The following is an 18,040-nucleotide window of genomic DNA, read 5'->3' as shown; positions in this document are numbered from 1 at the left end:
GCACTAAGAAATAGTTGCTTAAAGTTGGTTCTGTGCTGATAAATGTTTGACTGGTTCTCTGGGGAAAGGAAAAAAATAGTCCAGATTTCGGCATTTATGTCTTGGTGTGGCACTGTAGTATAACCCACAAGGTCAGCGGTTCGAACTCACCAGCCACTCCTCAAAAACCCTGTACAGGGTCCGTGTGAGTCAGAACCAACTTGAAGGCAGTTATCAACAGCAATTTCCACAGTGTAATTATGACCACTAAGAATGGTTTCAAGCCTCCTACATGATGTCACTGAACATGGTGACAGAAAGAGATACACAGTAGCAAGACCAGAATGGATGTCCCTTTTTATCTCTGCCAACTTTATTTCCTCCATATAGATATCATAGAAATAAAAGCCCATGAGCATAAATAATAGTAAAATGATGAAGTGCTAAGTCTAAAGCATTTATTACCTTTGCTTTTAATTTTAGGTTACATAATTTAATTTATAGTAATGACTGTTTTACAACTGGATTCACAACAATAATGAAAGTTTAACAATTGGCTCTAGGGGCCAGAATAAACTGCAAAATTATAGTATATTCTACCCCAAAAAGAGTAAATCTGCATTTCAGAAAATTTGGGAAACAGATAAATAAAAGTCACTGTATTTCCATAGTATGTATGTGCATATATTCCAGTTAACATTTGGGTATCTGCTTTTCCTATCTTTTTTTATACCTGGATGTGTATACTAGTATATACTAGTATATAATGACATTTCTCTTATGTTCATTAAATATTCTTCCACAGCATGGTTTTTTAATGGCTGAATAATAATCCTACCATTTGGAGGTATTATACTTAATTAGCTAATCTTACACTGTTGAGCACTTACGATGTTTCCAAATTTCCACTATCATGAATAATGCTGAGATAACTCTTCATACATACGTCTCAATTTATTTCTTTAAAACATACTCATTCGTGTTAGAGCAATTGTTGGGTCAAATGATTTATACTGTTTTAAGACACTTGATACTTCATGTCAAATTTTCCTCTAGAAATTTGCAGCAATTTACATATATGTTAGCATTACACAAGAGTGCCAATTTCCTTGAATTCTATATAATAGTGGATATCATATGAAGTCCTGGTGTGATGCTGTGGGTTAATGAACCAGATTGCAAAGTTATTTGAACTGCAAGGTTGGCGATTCAAGCTCACCATATGCTCCTTGGAAACCCCATACATGGTTGCTTTGGGTCGGAACCAACTTAACAGCGCTTAATAACAACAATCATATGGTGCTGTAGGATAAGCACTAGACCTCATGGTCTATTTGAACTGAAAGGTGACGGTTCAAACTCTCCAGCAACTTCTTGGAAACCCTATACAGAGTCTCTGTGAGTTGGAACCGACTCAACAGCACTTAAAAAACAATAACATTGTTTTGTTCAATCTTTGCCAATTCTATCTTTATAAAAAATGGCATTGACTTGAATTTGAATTTTCTGATTTCTAGTGAAAAACATTTTATTAGATATAATGAAAGACATAAACAGGTTCATTCAGTTTTTGCTGTTAAGTTGCCTATCCATTTTTCTAATGGATATTTATTTTATTCTTGTTGATTTATATTATCTATAAGCTCTGGTGGTGCTGTGGGTTAGCCATTGGGTTGATAACCTCAAGGTCTTTGGCTCAAGCCCACTGGATGCTTTGAGGAAGAAAGTTGAGACTCTCTGCTTCGTAAAGATTTACAGTCTCGAAACCCAGTATGGGGGCACTGTTAGTGCTAATCTACTTGATGGCAGTTTTTTCACTCGCCCATTTCTAAATGAATACAAATTCTAAAAGATATTTGAACAATGCTCAGAACTTTAATAAGATTTTAATGCTTGATTATATTGTTCTGTGCCTGAAATCACTGGTCATCTTGCAGTAAGAAAATTCTGGAACATTTATGAACTTCTTTAAACCACACTTCTCTAGATTACATCAGAGGAACACAAGACCTACCTTCATTTAGTTCTATTAAAAAGATTTCAACTATTGATATCTGGCTTATTTGAGACTATAAGCTTACAGCAAAATTAGTTGCATAATCATTTTTAATTGGCTTCTATTGCTCCTTTGTCAAAATGAGGAAGTAGTTATTTTACATGTACTTTTAAAATTGTATTATGTGCTGTGGATTAGTGCTCAAGACTGCAAGGTCAGTTTCAGCTGGCAAGGTAGGCAGTTCTAGTTCACCAGCCAGCTGCTCCTTGGAAACCCTACACAGGGTCGTTTTGAGTCGGAACCGACTCGACGACACTTAACAACAACAAGTGGGGTTAGTGTGAGTTGGAATGGACTTAACAGCAACCAACAACAGGTACTACAACTTAATGTTCTATAATAAAATGAAATAAAATCTCACACTAAATAAACTGTATTGCATTTGTAACAAAGTTATTTTTTTATGGAGTTGAGCAGAAAATTCCCCAAACGTTCCTTTCTGTACTAGAGAATGCAAATTCCTCCTGTTGGCCAGCAGAGGGTGCTTTTACATTTATAAAGAATGAAATTCCACTATTGCTGTGTGAAACAGGATAAGGTAACAGTGTAGAGTGCCCTGTGCGCATGACTGTGAATACATGTGTATATTTTGATTTATATATTCCTTCACGTGAAGATTTTAAAATTCCACCCCAGCTAATGAGCTTACCAACCTGCTTGTTTTCAGACTTTAATACCTTCTTTTTCATATTTCCCCATATGTTCTACTCCTTAGGTTTATCCGGTGACATTATGCTTTGGAATATATTGTGGATATATTTTGCATAGATCATGTTCTGTAGGAGGGGTTTAAAAATTGACCTTTATAAAACAGCCTCTTTCTCCCTGGCCCAATCTGTTAGAGTGCTTTTTTTGTTGTTGTTTTGTTTTGCCTTTTTATAGACCAAAGTCCAATCTTAGATTTGGTCTATACTAATTCCTGTAAAACTGCCACAAAATTTGTCCTTGCAATAATGCTCTACAATACTAACCTCGAGAAATATAGAGAGTTCTAGAATCTTTAGAAACAAGTGCAATAACATTTGAGAACTTAGTGAGAAAAATAATGAATATAGTACTATACAATAATAGTGTATCAGAATCACCCCACACTGCTTCAGGATTGGTATGAATTGAGACATTTATCTTTTCTACTTCTATATTTGTCTAAATTTAATTAACATTCATTGCTGGGAACTAGCAATACTAGTGAGGCAATCCAAAAGGCAGATAGGATTTTGAGCCAAGAAAGAGAGAGACTGATGTTGGATTTATTAAGGGATAATGGGGTGGTGATTGTGTAACGTGGAGTTGGTTCCAACTCATCGTGACCCTACGTAGGGTTTCTCAGAAAGCCTCATCTTTCCTCCGTGGAATAGCTAGTTCGTAGTTTCTAACTGCTAACCTTGAAGTTACCAGCGTAACTCATAACCACTACACTACCAGCACTACCAGTGGTCCTTATAAAATTAGGGGTCTCTGACAATAACCTGGTGTGGCGTTGTAGGTTAATGTGGCAGCCTGCAAAGCCGTTTGAACTGCAAGGTTGGCAGTTCAAGCTTACCAGCTGCTCCTTGGAAACCCTATACAGGGTCGCTACGGGTAGGAACTGACTCGACGGCACTTAACAACAACAATAATTTCAACTACTGCTTTTCCTAAAAGAGAAGGGGGCCTCAGAGAGAGAATACTTAAAAAAGTTTACAATTGTTTAGATAATTGCAAAATACTCTAACAATACATGTGTGATCTCAGATTGTTTGTAACACAGGCTTTAATTAGTGGAATGTAGTTCTGGTGACCACAGGGTCAGCGGTTCATATCCATCAGCCACTCCTCAGAAAGCCTACACAGGGTTGCTATGGGTTGGAACTGACTTGACAGCACTTAACAACAACAACTTCCAGTGGGATGCTGGGACCACTTCCAGTCAGATAACAAGAACTGACTGAGGATATACTTCTTTTCCCTACTCCCCACTCAGTGATGTCATGCTGGTAGTTTGAAATCAGCCATGATAAGAATAATGTTGTTGTTGTTGTTAAGTGCCATCGAGTCATAAGAATAATACATCATGGAAATTGGCAAATACTTATAAATCAGGGCTCCCCTGCCCCTAGAGCTGCTTGTTAATCATTTGCAAGACACCCTTAAATGTATCTTTCCACTTCTTTCCTCACATCTGTTCAAGTTTTGTTTAATTCACATAGCCCTTATAAAAGTGTCTACCAGACAGAGAGATTTCCAACTCGTCTTCTTTCTGTCAAGGTCTAGATCTCTTTCCTACCAGATTTGCTTCCCATGTGGTCATCTTGCTCCTACTTGTAACTTGACTTCACTTGAGGCCCTCCAGCCTCTATGACTGACTCGTAGTAAATGAATGATCTGTTCTCCCAACCATGGATGGGTTATTTTCACAACCCTGTACAATAATTCTCTTCCTATGTTGGGACCCAATTCGAAAGGCTAAAGAGCCTGGATGATACATTTCATCCAGCGTTATCGCACACAATTCAGATTTCATTCTGGCTGAAACACTTGGGCAGTTGAAATCCTGTGAACAGGAGCAGAGAAGCTCCCATCCAGGCTGTGTGTGCCTGTGGCTCTAGAAGAGAGCTTTTTCTATCTGAGGAACTCATTTCCTAGAAGCTTGCATCCAGGAGAGAATGTGCAAGGTGGGTGGAGGTGGCTTCTCTCCATTCTGCAAGAACACATGTTCCCTGGCACAGAGAGCGAAATTTGACAGACCAAAATGTGAGTGTGCGTTTATGTGTGCGTGTGTGTAGATCCATATACATGAAGCTGAAAATGAAAGTGATCTATTTCCACTCAAATAAGATGGAGAAGTTTGAAAGAGAAAGAAATACGCATTGTTACCAGTATGGAAATAAACACAGTTGAGGAGCCCAGGGGTCTATCTGTGGTCCCCATTGTACACATGTGCTTGAAGCTTTAGGGCTCGTCTTTGACATTCTGGGTGGAATTTTAGGTTTGATATTCTGGGTTTGGAGTAGAAGGATGGTGGGATAGCTAGGAGCCCCTAAATGGTGCAAATGGTTAGTGCATCTGGTTACTAATCCACAGAGTGGAGGTTCATGTCCACCTAGAGGCACATCAGAAGAAAGGCCTGGTGATCTTCTTCAAAACAATCAGCCATTATGATCCCTATGAAGTACATTTCTTCTCTGACAGGCGGGGTCACCATCGGTCAGAATGGCCTCGATGACAGATGGTTTCAACAGAGGACAGTTAAAGAGGAGAAGCTGGTGTCTGTCATGAGGTCAGAATTAAGAATAAACAGAAAATGACCATGAAAAGTGAAATTAGACTATTTAGGGATCTTGCAAGCACTAATTCTTAGGCCATCAGGAGCTGTCTGTATGCGTTCATCCCTGTCATTCTCATGGAGGCCCTTAGCCTTGTATCATCATGTTCTACTATAATGCAAAACTGCTTTTTGGGAGGGAGACTGCATGCCACACTTAGGAAAGGGGAAAGAGGAGAGAGGTTCTGTAGACTGAGAATTGAAGGGACACTACCTGAGAAGAATAGAAGAACCAATATGTATGTTACCTAAGTATGATGCTATTGTTGAAGTGCCATCAAGTCGGTTCCGACTCATAGCAACTGTGTATAGGGCTTTCCGAGGAGTAGCTGCTGAGTTTGAACCACTGACCTTGTGGTTCAAACTCACCTTGTGGTCTGGTGTGTATCCTACAGCACCACCCCAGCATTCCTGCCTCAATATAGCATGGTGTTGGTGGTGTGCCGTGGAGTTGGTTCTGACTCACAGCGACCGAGGCTGTAAATCTTTATGGGAGTAGTAAGCCTCATCTTTCTCCTGCGGAACTGCTGGTAGTTTTGAACTGCTGACCTAAAGGTTAGCAGCCCTACTCCGTAACCATTACATTACCAAAGCTCCGAAAGTATAGCTTAGCTCTTTGAATAAACAATACTTGTCAACCAATTGTTATAATAGCATTGACCAGCAGAGGGCAGACAATACATGACAATAAACCTAAAAAGGCCTTCTACCAAGGGGTTTGTTTAAATTTTTTTTAACTTCAACATTTTTGGTTATGGAATGGTTTAAAAATATTTTTAAAGTATTTAAGATTTAGGATATGTTAAATATGAAATTTCGTGTATGCCAGTTAATATTTCTGCCTTAATAGTAAAATTTTCAGGATGAGGCAGTTTTTCACACTGTGAATGGACTGGCCTTCAGCACTATCATTGTAAGCAAAGCTATTTTTTGTTGTTTGCAAACAGAAAATCCTATTTCTGAATATAATTTCCCTTCATTCCACTAGAGTTTGGTATAAATATTTGTTTTCCTTAATAATTTTAAATGACTACCATTTTCTAATCTGTTTCAGAGCTAGTGTGGATGTTTTTCCTAGAGGCACTAACACCTTTATAAAACCTAATTAAATGCATTATATAATTCCAATATTTAGAACTCCTTTAAGCAGCAACCTTATCAGAATATATGATTTTTTGTCTTTAAGATTCATTTCCTTGTTCTAAAGAAATCGTTTCACAAAGCATGAGAAAGTAGAAACTCTATCTGTATATTTAAAGGAAGACATTACTAAAGTCACTTGTCAGTAGTGGTGGAGCTCAGACCTGAAGCTTGGTCTCTTTGACTTGAAAGTTTACGGCCTTTTCACAGCAGACCCTATCTGCAGTTGACTCTGTTTTATCGTACCTATTTTAAAATCACAGACACATGACTTGATTCATTAAGACTTAAGTCCAGATTGACATATTTAGAAAAGTACAAAGTAGGAAACACGATGATCCTCTATCTATCAATTATAAAAATTCTTGGGTTACAATCTCAATTGTAGTTGCTGTTCAGTGCTGTGAGGTTGGTTCCGAGTCATAGTGACCCTGTGTAGGATTTCTAAGGAGTGGCTGGTGGGTTTGAACTGCCAATCATGTGGTTAGCAGCCCAGTGTGCTGATCCTACAGCGCCACACCAGGGCCCATGGAAATTCAATAGATTGATCTAATTTTGGCATTATGTAAACACTTTTGTAAGCTTGCTTTTGTGGGTATTTATGTACTTGTGTGTGTATGACTTGGAATTTTTAAGCGAGACTGCAAAGGAAAACTCAGGAAGGTATTCTTAGTATTAGGGGAGACATATTTTCTTTTATTATCAAAGCTGTTTCCTTTTTAAACTTCTATTTCAATGAACACACCAAAGAATATAAAAATGCATACGAATTTGCTACCTTGGAAACAAAATGATTGTGTGGAAAAACTGGCGATTTATAGTCCCTTAAAATGGCAAAGGAAGACAGTGCTGCATATTCAATTTCATTTCCATAGTTATGTTTTGCAGAACGATCGCAATTAATTTTGTGCAACGGGACAAACATATTTCTCTTTTGTTAGTTTGCAGAAAAAAAGTTGAAAATAAGTGCAGACTTTTACATGTGAAATTAATGAAAGTCAAAATTAAATAAGAAACAATTACCAAAGAAAATCTCTAACTTTTTTTTTCTTGGAAAGAAAAGCTCTGCTTCAAGATGAATAGAAAATTTGACGTTCCAATGAGACTGACTATTGTTTTAAAAAATAACATTGCATTCTACTTAATATTATGGATGCAGGATTGATTACCTGCTTGCTTACAGAACCTTACCCGATCATCAACTTTGCTTAGTGCTCGGTAGAGAACATTTAAATATTGGACTTGGGTTTCTGAATATGGCGCCTCCCAGCTTGCTATATAATAGTTGTGTGATCTGGGCAAATCCTTTAACCTCTCTGAACTTTGGTTTCTTACCTATAAAACTGAGGTGATAATGCTGCCTACCAAATACGATGTTGAGAGTTTAAAGAGTAATTTATATTATATCTATGAGAGCACCCAGCCCAGTGTCTTCCCTGACACATTGCAGGTTTGTTAGAGCAAAATTATCCTTATAATTTGATAGCAACTTTCTTTAATATTCATAAATTGTTTGTGCACATTGCATAAATAATAACTTTGTCATACTTCATGTTAGAGAAATGCTTGGGGAAATCTCAAATTTTACATAGGAGTATATCAAAGTCCTAGTGTGGTGATGTGAGCTAGTGCACTGACTGCAAAGTCATTTGAACCACAAGGTCGGTGGTTCAAACTCACCAGCCACTCCTTGGAAACCCTATACATGGTCACTCTGGGTCAGATCCGACTCGACGGTACTTAACCACAACTACAGCAACAATATATGGAGTAAGTTAAGTTTGTGGCTTAACTGCTAGTAATTTGAAAATGAAATGAAAAATATAATTTCTATTCTTACTGTACTTAGTGGATAATGATACAATGTTAGATTTTAGATAATACTTATTATTATTCAGTCATTTTGGTGTGGTCTTCAGTTCTCTTACTACATTTAAAACAACAGGAAATGAAAATCTGTCAACATTCTTTTTTCTTTTTTTTGCTTCAAAAATCATAGTCTGTATTTCTAGATCTAGAATTTTCTTTGCAATGACATTTTCCCCGTCTCATTTTACACCTTGCCTTTTCCTTACAAATCATATTCTCTTTTCATCAGTACATCTGCCCAAAACACTCTTCTACTTGACAGTTCTATCCCACACTCGCCTCTGAGCTTCTAACAAGACATACCTCTGGGAATTGCAAAGTGCCATATTTAAAATCTCTCACTGAGATATACAGGTTTTCCCGTGTGATCATAAGGGATTCCTCAAATCTGAGTTTTAGAGCTAATATACGACAACTGATAAGCACAGTATTTTCACATTAGTATATTTATGTTGTGCTAATATACTTAAACAGTATGTATGTCCATTGAGAATTTTTCCATACATTTCTTACCAGCTTTCTTTGAACTTTTTAAAAAAGAAAGCTATCTTCCATACTTGTATGCTGTTGTCTGTATGTAATCTTGTACCTCCGGAACTAAATAGGCCTATCCAAATTAGAAGGTCAATGTTACAAAAACTTACTTAATAGAATACTAAAAACCTAGAACCAGTCTTATTGTTGTCAAGAAACTCCTGGCAACCCTTTGTGATCAGAGTAAAATGGCACCTCAAAGGATTTTCAAGGCTCTGAACGTCCAGAAACAGATCACCAAGACTTTCTTTCAAAGTACTTTTGTTTGGGGATTGGTGCAAGCATTAAACCATTTCAGTTAGTTGTCAACCACTTAACTGTTTTTGCCACCCAGGAACTCCCAAAAACCAGATCCAAACCAAACCCACTGCCTTTGAGTTGATTCTGACTCATAGTGACCCTCTGTAGGGTTTCCAAGAGTGTAAATCTTTATGAAAGCAGAAAACCTCATCTTTTTCCCCCCATGGAGTGTCTGGCAGACTGCTATAGGAATACTAAAAAATCCATTGATATTCAGTGGATTCCCACTAGCAGCAACAATATAGGAAGGATTAGAACTGCCCCCACAGTGTTTCCAAGGTTGTCCTTTTGTGATGCTGTAGGATCAGCACTGGACTGTGAGGTTGGTTTGTACCACAAGGTCAGTGGTTCAAACCCACCAGTCACTCCTTGGAAACTCTATACAGGGTCACTATAAGTTGGCACTGACTCCAGGACACTGAGAAAGAACAACAACTATCTTAGAATGGCTGGTGGTTTTGAACCACCCTCCACTTAACCATTGTTACCACCAAGGCAACTTGGAAATACTAAACCTGTTTTTGCTGATGTGACCTACTCATGCAGCCCTATAGGACAAAATAGAACTGTCTCATGTGGCACTGCACTGTAAGATAAGTACTGGACCACGAGATGGTTTGAATCACAAGGTTCTTGGTTCAGACTCACCAGCTGCTCCTCAAAACCCTATATAGGGTCACTATGAGTCAGAACCAAGTTGGCAGCACTTAACAACAGCAACAACAACATAGGGTTTCCAAGACTGTAATCTTTAGAGGAACAAACTTTCATGTTTTTCTTCTGCAGAGTGGCTGGTAGGTTTAAATCACTGATGAAAACAGCCAAATGCTGACCCACTGAGCCACCAAAACTTTTCCTTAAAATACTGGTAATCAATAAAAAGGAACAAATTACTCAAATATACAACAACTTAGATGAATCTCAGAGGTCTTATGCTAAGTTAAATAAGCCAGACAAAGACAACATATTGCATGGACCCACACATTGATATTCTCAATGAAGTAAAGTGATAGGGACAGCAACCTGACCAGTGGATAGCAGGAAGGGACTGACTACAGACAGGCATGAGGGAATTATTTTTGAGTGATAAAATATACTTTCTCTTAATTGGATGGTGATTACAGAAACGTAGACATGTGTCAAACTCATTAAAATATACACTTAACTTGGATGACTTTTAAGGTATGTAAATTATACCTCAATAAACTTAAGAAAACATTAGGTGGTTAAAAAAATGAAGAAGAGTACATCCGCCCTCCCCCCCTCCAAAAAAAAAAGAGGGAATGGAAGCAAATGCTGTTGAATGATGATGCATGGAGGAGATTGTAATCACTGCAATGAAACAAAATACAATAGGATGAATCTAAAGCTGATGTTCTCCCATGTAAACTATCACTCAATTCATGATAAAAACTTAAAAAAAATGAAGAAAAGTTCTGTATTGAGGGGTTGTGTATTTTCTTTTCCCAGATCCGTTTTACTGATTGCTTACCGTGTCTTCCATCCATTTTCATTTCCAGCCCTGAATGTATAACATACACATTAAATTGCTAAAGACTTCTTTAATATAATTTATTTAATGTGTTGTTGTTGTTAAGTACCATTGAGTCGGTGCCAACTCAGCAACTCTGTATAAAGTTTCCGAAGAGCAGCTGGTGAGCTTGAACCACTGACCTTGCAGTTCAAGCCAACTTTGCAGCCCAGCACATTAACCCACAGTGCCACACCAGGACTCGTTATTTAATGTGTTGTTGTTGTTGTTAAGTGCTGTCGAGTCAGTTCTGCCCCATAGCAACTCTGTATAGGGTTTCCAAGGAGCGGCTGGTGAGCTTGAACTGCTGACCTTGCTGTTCAAACTGACTTTGCAGTTCAGCACATTAACCCATAGCATCACACCAGTACTCCACCTTAAATAAAATGTATTAAAGGATTACATGATAATTATATAAGAAGTATAAATGTAAAGGATTAAATGATCATGTATAAAAAGTGTAAATAATATAAATTATTATCAAGTGTAAGAAGAATGTTATTAAATGAAACTCCTGCCAATATTTTGACTTTTGTTTCATTTTTAAAATCACTAGCAATTAAGCTAATATGCTAAGCTAATGTACAAAACTTATTTTGTACCTGATATTATTTACTGGGTATCAAATCCTTTGAAGTAGGTGGTATTAGTCCCATTTTAAATAAGGGGGACTGAGGTTCTATCAGTCAATGGCAGATTTCCCAAGTCCTATTCCAGAGCCTGGAGTCCTGGTGTGGCGCTGTGGGTTAATGCGCTAGACTGCAAAGCCATTTGAACTGCAAGGTTGGTGATTCAAGCTCACCAGAAGCTCCTCGGAAAACTTATACAGGATCACTATGGGTAGGAACTGCCTCGAAGGCACTTAACATACATACGTACATTCCAGAGCCTGGTGTGGCGCCGTAGAATAAGCACTTGACCTCAAGATCAGTTTGAATGGCAAGGTCCATGGTTCAAACACACCCTCTGCTCCTCAGAAACCCTACATAGGGTCACCATGAGTCAGAACTGAGTCCATGGCACTTAACAACAAGAACAACAACAGCATTCTAGAGCCAACATTTGTAACCACCTTTCATTTAGTTTTACTAGTTTAACAATAGGTTGCACAAGTCCTTGGTAATGTTCAGAAGTTGTCAGGAAAGAATTCTTTCCATGAAGGAAGGAAAATTGTCAAGAAGAACTGATACGGAGTACTGAAAGCAGAAGAGAACCCTGGTGGTGCAATGAGTCAAACACTGATTAGACTGCTAACCACAACGTTGATGGTTCAAACCTACTAACTGCTCCATGGGAAAAAGATGAGACTCTCTGCTCCAGTTAAAGATTTACAGTTTCAGAAACCTTGTGAAAGGTCACTGTGAGTTGGAATCAACTTGATGGCAGTGGGTTTTGTTTTTGTTTTGTTTACTTAAAGCAGTGATTCCACATTTATAAGTAAAAGGTGTGCACTGGTCACTGCTGTTAACAATAAGTTTGACGGAAGCTTAGTTTAGTTATTGTGGTGGTGGTTAAAGTGCCATCGAGTTAGTGCTGACTCACAGAGACCCTGTTGAATTATAGTAAAGAAAGCAATCATTTCCAATCTCACAAAAGCTTCAAATACAACTGTGAATATAGCCTTTAGTGAGATTGTCACACAAAAAGCAAATTCTTTCTCAGTTAGGTAGATTTGTTTAGCAACTAAGAGTTGATCAATTTGTTTATAACCTATGAGCACATCGACACATTCTTAATTCTCTGTTATTTTACATAAAAAGGAACTCAGTGAGTTCTGTATGATACTTTTTGTGTCTGAATCTTATTTTGGGGGCCAAAATTTTACACTCAGGAAGATGACAAAAGACACGTTAGGTCTATATAAGTCAGTTCTGACTCATAGAGGGAGACCCAGTATAGGCTTTCCAAGGAGCTGCTGGTGGGTTTGAACCACAGGCCTATGATTAGCAGTCCAATGTTTATCTTACATTGGCACACCAGCACTACACCAGGACAAAATACATGCATTTTTACAAATTTGCACTAGCTCTCAGATTGGACATAATAGTACTTTAAGTAGATAATACGTATTTGATTCACTACCCGGCAGCTGCTTATCCATAGTGGATTTTGTTTACTGTAGCTTGCCAGAAATTCTTACCTTTTATTCAGAATTGTCTGGGTGTGCCTTCCCCACTTGCATTGAACTGTATGTACTGTGTGCTGTAGAGGTGTGCAGTTAAAATACGTTTATTCTCAGAAATATTTAAAAAATATTTTAAAATGTTTTCCTTTGCAGAATCAGACACAAGTTTGGCAGAAGGAAGTGTCAGCTGCTTAGATGAAAGTCTTGGACATAACAGCAACATGGGCAGTGATTCAGACACCATGGGAAGTGATTCAGGTACTGCCTAACTGTTGTGTAAACCTTAAAAAGTGTGAAATAAGACGCCATATAGTGGAAAGCATGGGGGCTGTTCATACCCTTCCTAATGTATTTATGCAATTAAAGCAATTCTTTTCTACTGTGAAGTACTTTTGGAACTTTGCCATTCACCTTATTTGGAAGTACAACTTACAAAAGTCTTTTACAATCAGTTAGTTTTGATCCAGGACATATCTTTTTGGTCTGCCATAGTCTACTTTCCATTGACTCATGCCATCCATTTTATTTATGAACTCTGGTTCAGTTAATTTTGATGCACTGAAAAGCTGTATTATATTTTGTAAATGTATCCCCAAGTCCTAATTTTTCTTAAAATACATTTTAAATAAAAATCATTACAGTGAGTTTGAAGATAAATACAGATAACAAAAGATCCCCTCTTAAAATGAAAAGCTAGAAATCACACGTATAGTCAAAATAAAACAAAAAAACTCCATTCCTTTTTTTTTTCTTTCAATGTTTTATTATGAATTATGTGATAGTTTACATGGGAGAACATTAGTTTTACATTCATCCTATCGTATATCATTTCATTGCCATGGTTACAATCCCTTCCATGCATCATCACCCAACCAAAAGGTATACACTACAAGCCTGCCCCCCCGGTCATCAACACACAGCCCCTCTCCCTCTCTGTGTCCAAAAGTCCCCAACTGCTCCATCTCTCCACATCATCATCTCTGCCTTCATCTCAGGCATCACTGCTTCTCTGGGTAGGGTCCCACTCTCGGCTCTTCTCCCTTGATGGTCCCAGGGACCTCTGCTTCTAGACTGAAAAGTTAATCATTCCCTTTCTTGTTACAAAAGGTCTACCTTTACATTTCCAACCCTCACAATCAGTCCTGATAACAATTATTCACTATTGTATCACAAGAGACCCATCTACATTTCATTTCATCAGCCCTACCTAGACAGATTGGATACTACTCTGTGGAGATTCTACCTTTCTTCACACCCTCTGAATCTAGGTTCCCTCTTGAAAGCTTGTAAGCCAGTCACTTCTTGCCTTTGTAGCATCTCCCCCCGCCCCCGCCATTTTGGGTAGCCAATGTCCAAGTTGCTCATCCCTGTCTACTCTGTGTATGGAGGGGGTGGGAATGATCCTTGTTGTAAGGACTTGTTCCCTCTTTTGAAAACTCCATTTCTTATGAACATCACTTGTATAGGAGTAGAGTTTGCAAAATATATTGATCACTAAATGAAAGCTCCAGTAGTCATGTACCAAACTGCTCTCTCTATTGGTTGTAATACCCACTAGAAGAAATAAACAGAATGGCTTGTTTCCAATCCTCCATACTTCTGATAATTCCATCATCAGATGTGTTAACTTTTGTCAGCCTGATGGGTTTCAAATACTTTCTGTTCTTTTAATGTGTATTAATACTGAGGTGAAATATTAACATCTTCTATGTACGTAGGATGGGTCCTTGGGTGTCTGTTACACATATTTTTGTATCTGCCCATATGCTGGAAATATTTCATAATTAAAGTGAACAAATTATAACAACTAAAAATAAATGCCTTGCAGAGTGGCCAGCAGATTACTTTATTGCCAATTTGTTCTGTGACAGTAGAAAACACTCAGAAAACATTGTGTACTTCAAGTCATACTACATTATTAGAGCATTCTAGAAATTTAGGTCTAGAATAAGCCTAAAGGGACAAAGTTGTCTACATTAAAATGAGTATCTGCCTTAAAAGCTTTCCAAATGGGGGCCCACCACCTAATTTAGGTCTTTTTATCATAATGTTGTTGTTGTTAAGTGTCATTGAGTCGGTTCTGACCCATAGCAACCCTATATAGGGTTTCTTAGGAGTGGCTGGTGACCTTGAACCATCTACCTTGCAGTTCAGACTTTGCAGTCTAGCACATTAACCCACAGTGCCACACCAGGACTCCTTTTATCATAATAACTCTCCTAAACTCCCTTAGAATAAGTTTATAAAGAAAACCCAGTTTCTCTAAATATCAGTCATTTTAAGTAAAATGGTTTAATTCGTTTCTACTTAATTCAGTTAACGTTTATCAAGTTCATTCAATGCTCTGATTTTTGTGGATTGTTGTTGCTTTTCATTTTAAGCTAATTTTAAATTGGTAAATTTGATTATTAACATTTCTATTAAATACTATTGATGCTAGATCTAAGAATATACTAAAGGTAATATTTAATGTTTACGTTTCTGGACCTTATCCTAAGTTTTGTTTGTCTAAGTGTAAGGGTTGTTAACAATATTCATTCATTCAGTAAATATTTAATGTCTATATATCCTCTGCATACAGGGCATTTTGCCTCCCTAGAGCTGTTAGCAAATATAAGGATTTGCTGAATTTTAGTCTTCAGTGTTGCGTGAAAATTGTGATGAATCTGAATGCAGCCTACTTTTGAAAAGCAAATACATTTTGAAAAGTAAATACATTTTAAAGGACAAACACGTATTCAAGGACCACCCCTTGAGGGGCAAGTGTTTAACAGTAAAGAATTTTTTAGCGTAGTGAGCAGTAAAATTCTGAAATTGCTTACTCTCAGAAGAACAGGATAGGTTGAAAAAAATTTAACCAATAAAAAAACAAAAACAAGAGCTTAGATATATTGTTGTTGAATGCTGTTGAGTCAGTTCTGACCCATAACGATCCTGTGTAGGGTTTCCAAGGAGCAGCTGGTGAGCTTGAACCACCAACCTTGCAGTACAAATGACTTCACAGTCTGGTGCATTAACCTGCAGTGCCACATATCAGTGAATGTTAAACTCATATTGTTTATTAGAAAATATTCTAATGCTTGGAATTACATTGTAACCTTTAAGGTTGATGTTGCTGTTGTTAAGCATTTTCAAGTTAGTTCTGACTCATAGGGACCCTGTTTATAGGGTTTCCAAGGAGCCGCAGGTGGGTTTGGACAGCCAATCTTGTTGTTTGCAGCCCAGTGTTGATCCTACAATGCCACACCAGGAAGGAACCTTATTTTATCTGTCCTTTGTCCTTATTTAAAGGTCATTTCTCAGTATATAAGGATCATAGGCTGGCCCAGTGCATATTATGTTTCTTTCTGGAAACATTAGAAATGTCTCATGCTGCTGCTGTTATTAAGTGACATCAAGTGGGTTCCTTACTCATAGTGACCCTGTATAGGATTTCCAAGGAACAACTAGTGAGCTTGCACTACTGACTTTGTGGTTCACACCAATTTTGCAGACCAGTGCGTTAATCCACAGCACCATACCAGGACTCAAATTAATCGTACTTTCAACGTTTAAAAATTCTGAGTATACTACAGAAATAATTTTCGCCCCCCTTACTCATTTTCAGAGATACATGCTGCTGCTACAAAGTGGTGATATTCTTGACAATACACATTGGCCTGATATTTAGAAAGTCTTTCCTTGCTATTTTAAGGCATTGCTGTTGTTATTGTTAGGTGCTGTTGAGTCAGTTCCTACTCATAGCGACTCTGTGTAGGGTTTCCAAAGGTCAGTGTTTATTCCAGGCTTATTTTAAAATTGATAAATTTGATTATTAACATTTCTTTTAAATACTCGTGAATGGCTTTTTGAACCACCAACCTTGCAGTTTAAACCGACCTTGCAGTCCAGTGCTTATCCTACAACACCATACCAGGACTTCTGTTTCAAGGTAGTGCCTATTAATGTTTGTCCAGCTGGAATGATGTCTTTTTCCATGGTTACATACTATAGGTAAAGGAATATTTAGTCGACTCAAACACATGCAGTGACAGACCTTTTCTCTCCAAGAATAACTCAGCTGTCAAAAATCAATGTGAGACTGAAATTTGCCACATGGTGTAGTTCTAATAGAATAGTATTACTTAAGCCCTGTTTGATTTCATTTTGACCATTAATGTCAAATAGTAGGGTCATTTGTTGTTGTTGTTAAGTGCCGTCAAGTCGATTCCAACCCATAGCGACCATGTATAGGGTTTCTAAGGAGCAGCTGATAAGTTTGAACAACCTACCTTGCAGTTCAAACAACTTTGCAGTCTGACACATTAGCCCACAGCGCCACACCAGGACTCCATAGGGTAATTTGGGGGTCATCAATTTGGAGTCCTGGTGTGGCGCTGTGGGTTAATGTGCTGGTCTGAAAAGTCAGTTTGAACTGCAAGCTCAGTGATTTAAGCTTGCCAGCCACTCCTCAGAAACCCTATACGGGAATGCTATGGGTTAAAACTAACTCGACGGCACTTAACAACAAACAACAATTAATCAGTGTTTATTGTACAGGGTAGGCACAAGATTACTCAAATCCTGTGTATAATTTAAATACTATTTTCATTGGGTTTAATTGATTCTACTTTTCAAAAAGAACCCAATCCAAACAAACAACAAGCAGATAGAAACCCAAACATATATTTCTTAAAGGAAATTAACTGCTGGGTCAGTGATGCCAACCTAGTTTCTTCCTTTGATGACAGAGAAGACAAAATTCTATTTTCATTCTCATGAGGATAAATTCTTGCATTCCTCTGTCAGAAGCTGTGGTAAGATAAGAATCAGGCTGAATACTTAGAACTCACCAGCTTTAGTCTTTGGATGCTACTCTCGCGTTGAATCCAAGCTTCACTTTTTCTACATCCACTCTTTGCTTCTCTTTTAAAGTTGAACTGCCCATCAAGTCTTCTCGATTTGACAGAAACTCCAAATTATGGAAAATTATTGAGATCTCTATCTAGCCATCTGTTTTTATCTTAGTAGTATACTACTCTGGAGTCCTGGTGTGGCACTGTGGGTTAATGCGCCAGACTTCAAAGCCGTTTAAACTGCAAGGTTGGTGGTTCAAGCTTACCAGCTGCTCCCTGGAAACTCTATACTGGGTCGCTATGGGTCAGAATTGACTCGATGGCACTTCACAACACAAGGCAAGTGTCCAGGTCCTCTCAACGCAAA

At 37.9% G+C, this 18,040-nt stretch overlaps 1 protein-coding gene across 1 annotated transcript in view; it reads left to right on the top strand.

The window, feature by feature from the left end:
* IFIH1 (interferon induced with helicase C domain 1) overlaps positions 1-18,040 on the top strand; it is a 96,369-nt gene that overhangs the window by 28,365 nt on the left and 49,964 nt on the right. The window contains exon 4 of the mRNA XM_006866991.1: positions 12,992-13,096. Within this exon, the coding sequence (XP_006867053.1) occupies positions 12,992-13,096 (105 nt within the window). The remainder of the gene's footprint in view (positions 1-12,991; positions 13,097-18,040) is intronic.

The sequence above is a fragment of the Chrysochloris asiatica genome, unplaced genomic scaffold (genome assembly GCF_000296735.1).
Source record: "Chrysochloris asiatica unplaced genomic scaffold, ChrAsi1.0 scaffold00099, whole genome shotgun sequence".
Classification (NCBI taxonomy): domain Eukaryota; kingdom Metazoa; phylum Chordata; class Mammalia; order Afrosoricida; family Chrysochloridae; genus Chrysochloris; species Chrysochloris asiatica.
Note: the sequence above shows the minus strand (reverse complement) of the source record. Positions and strands in the feature narration are given on the sequence as shown.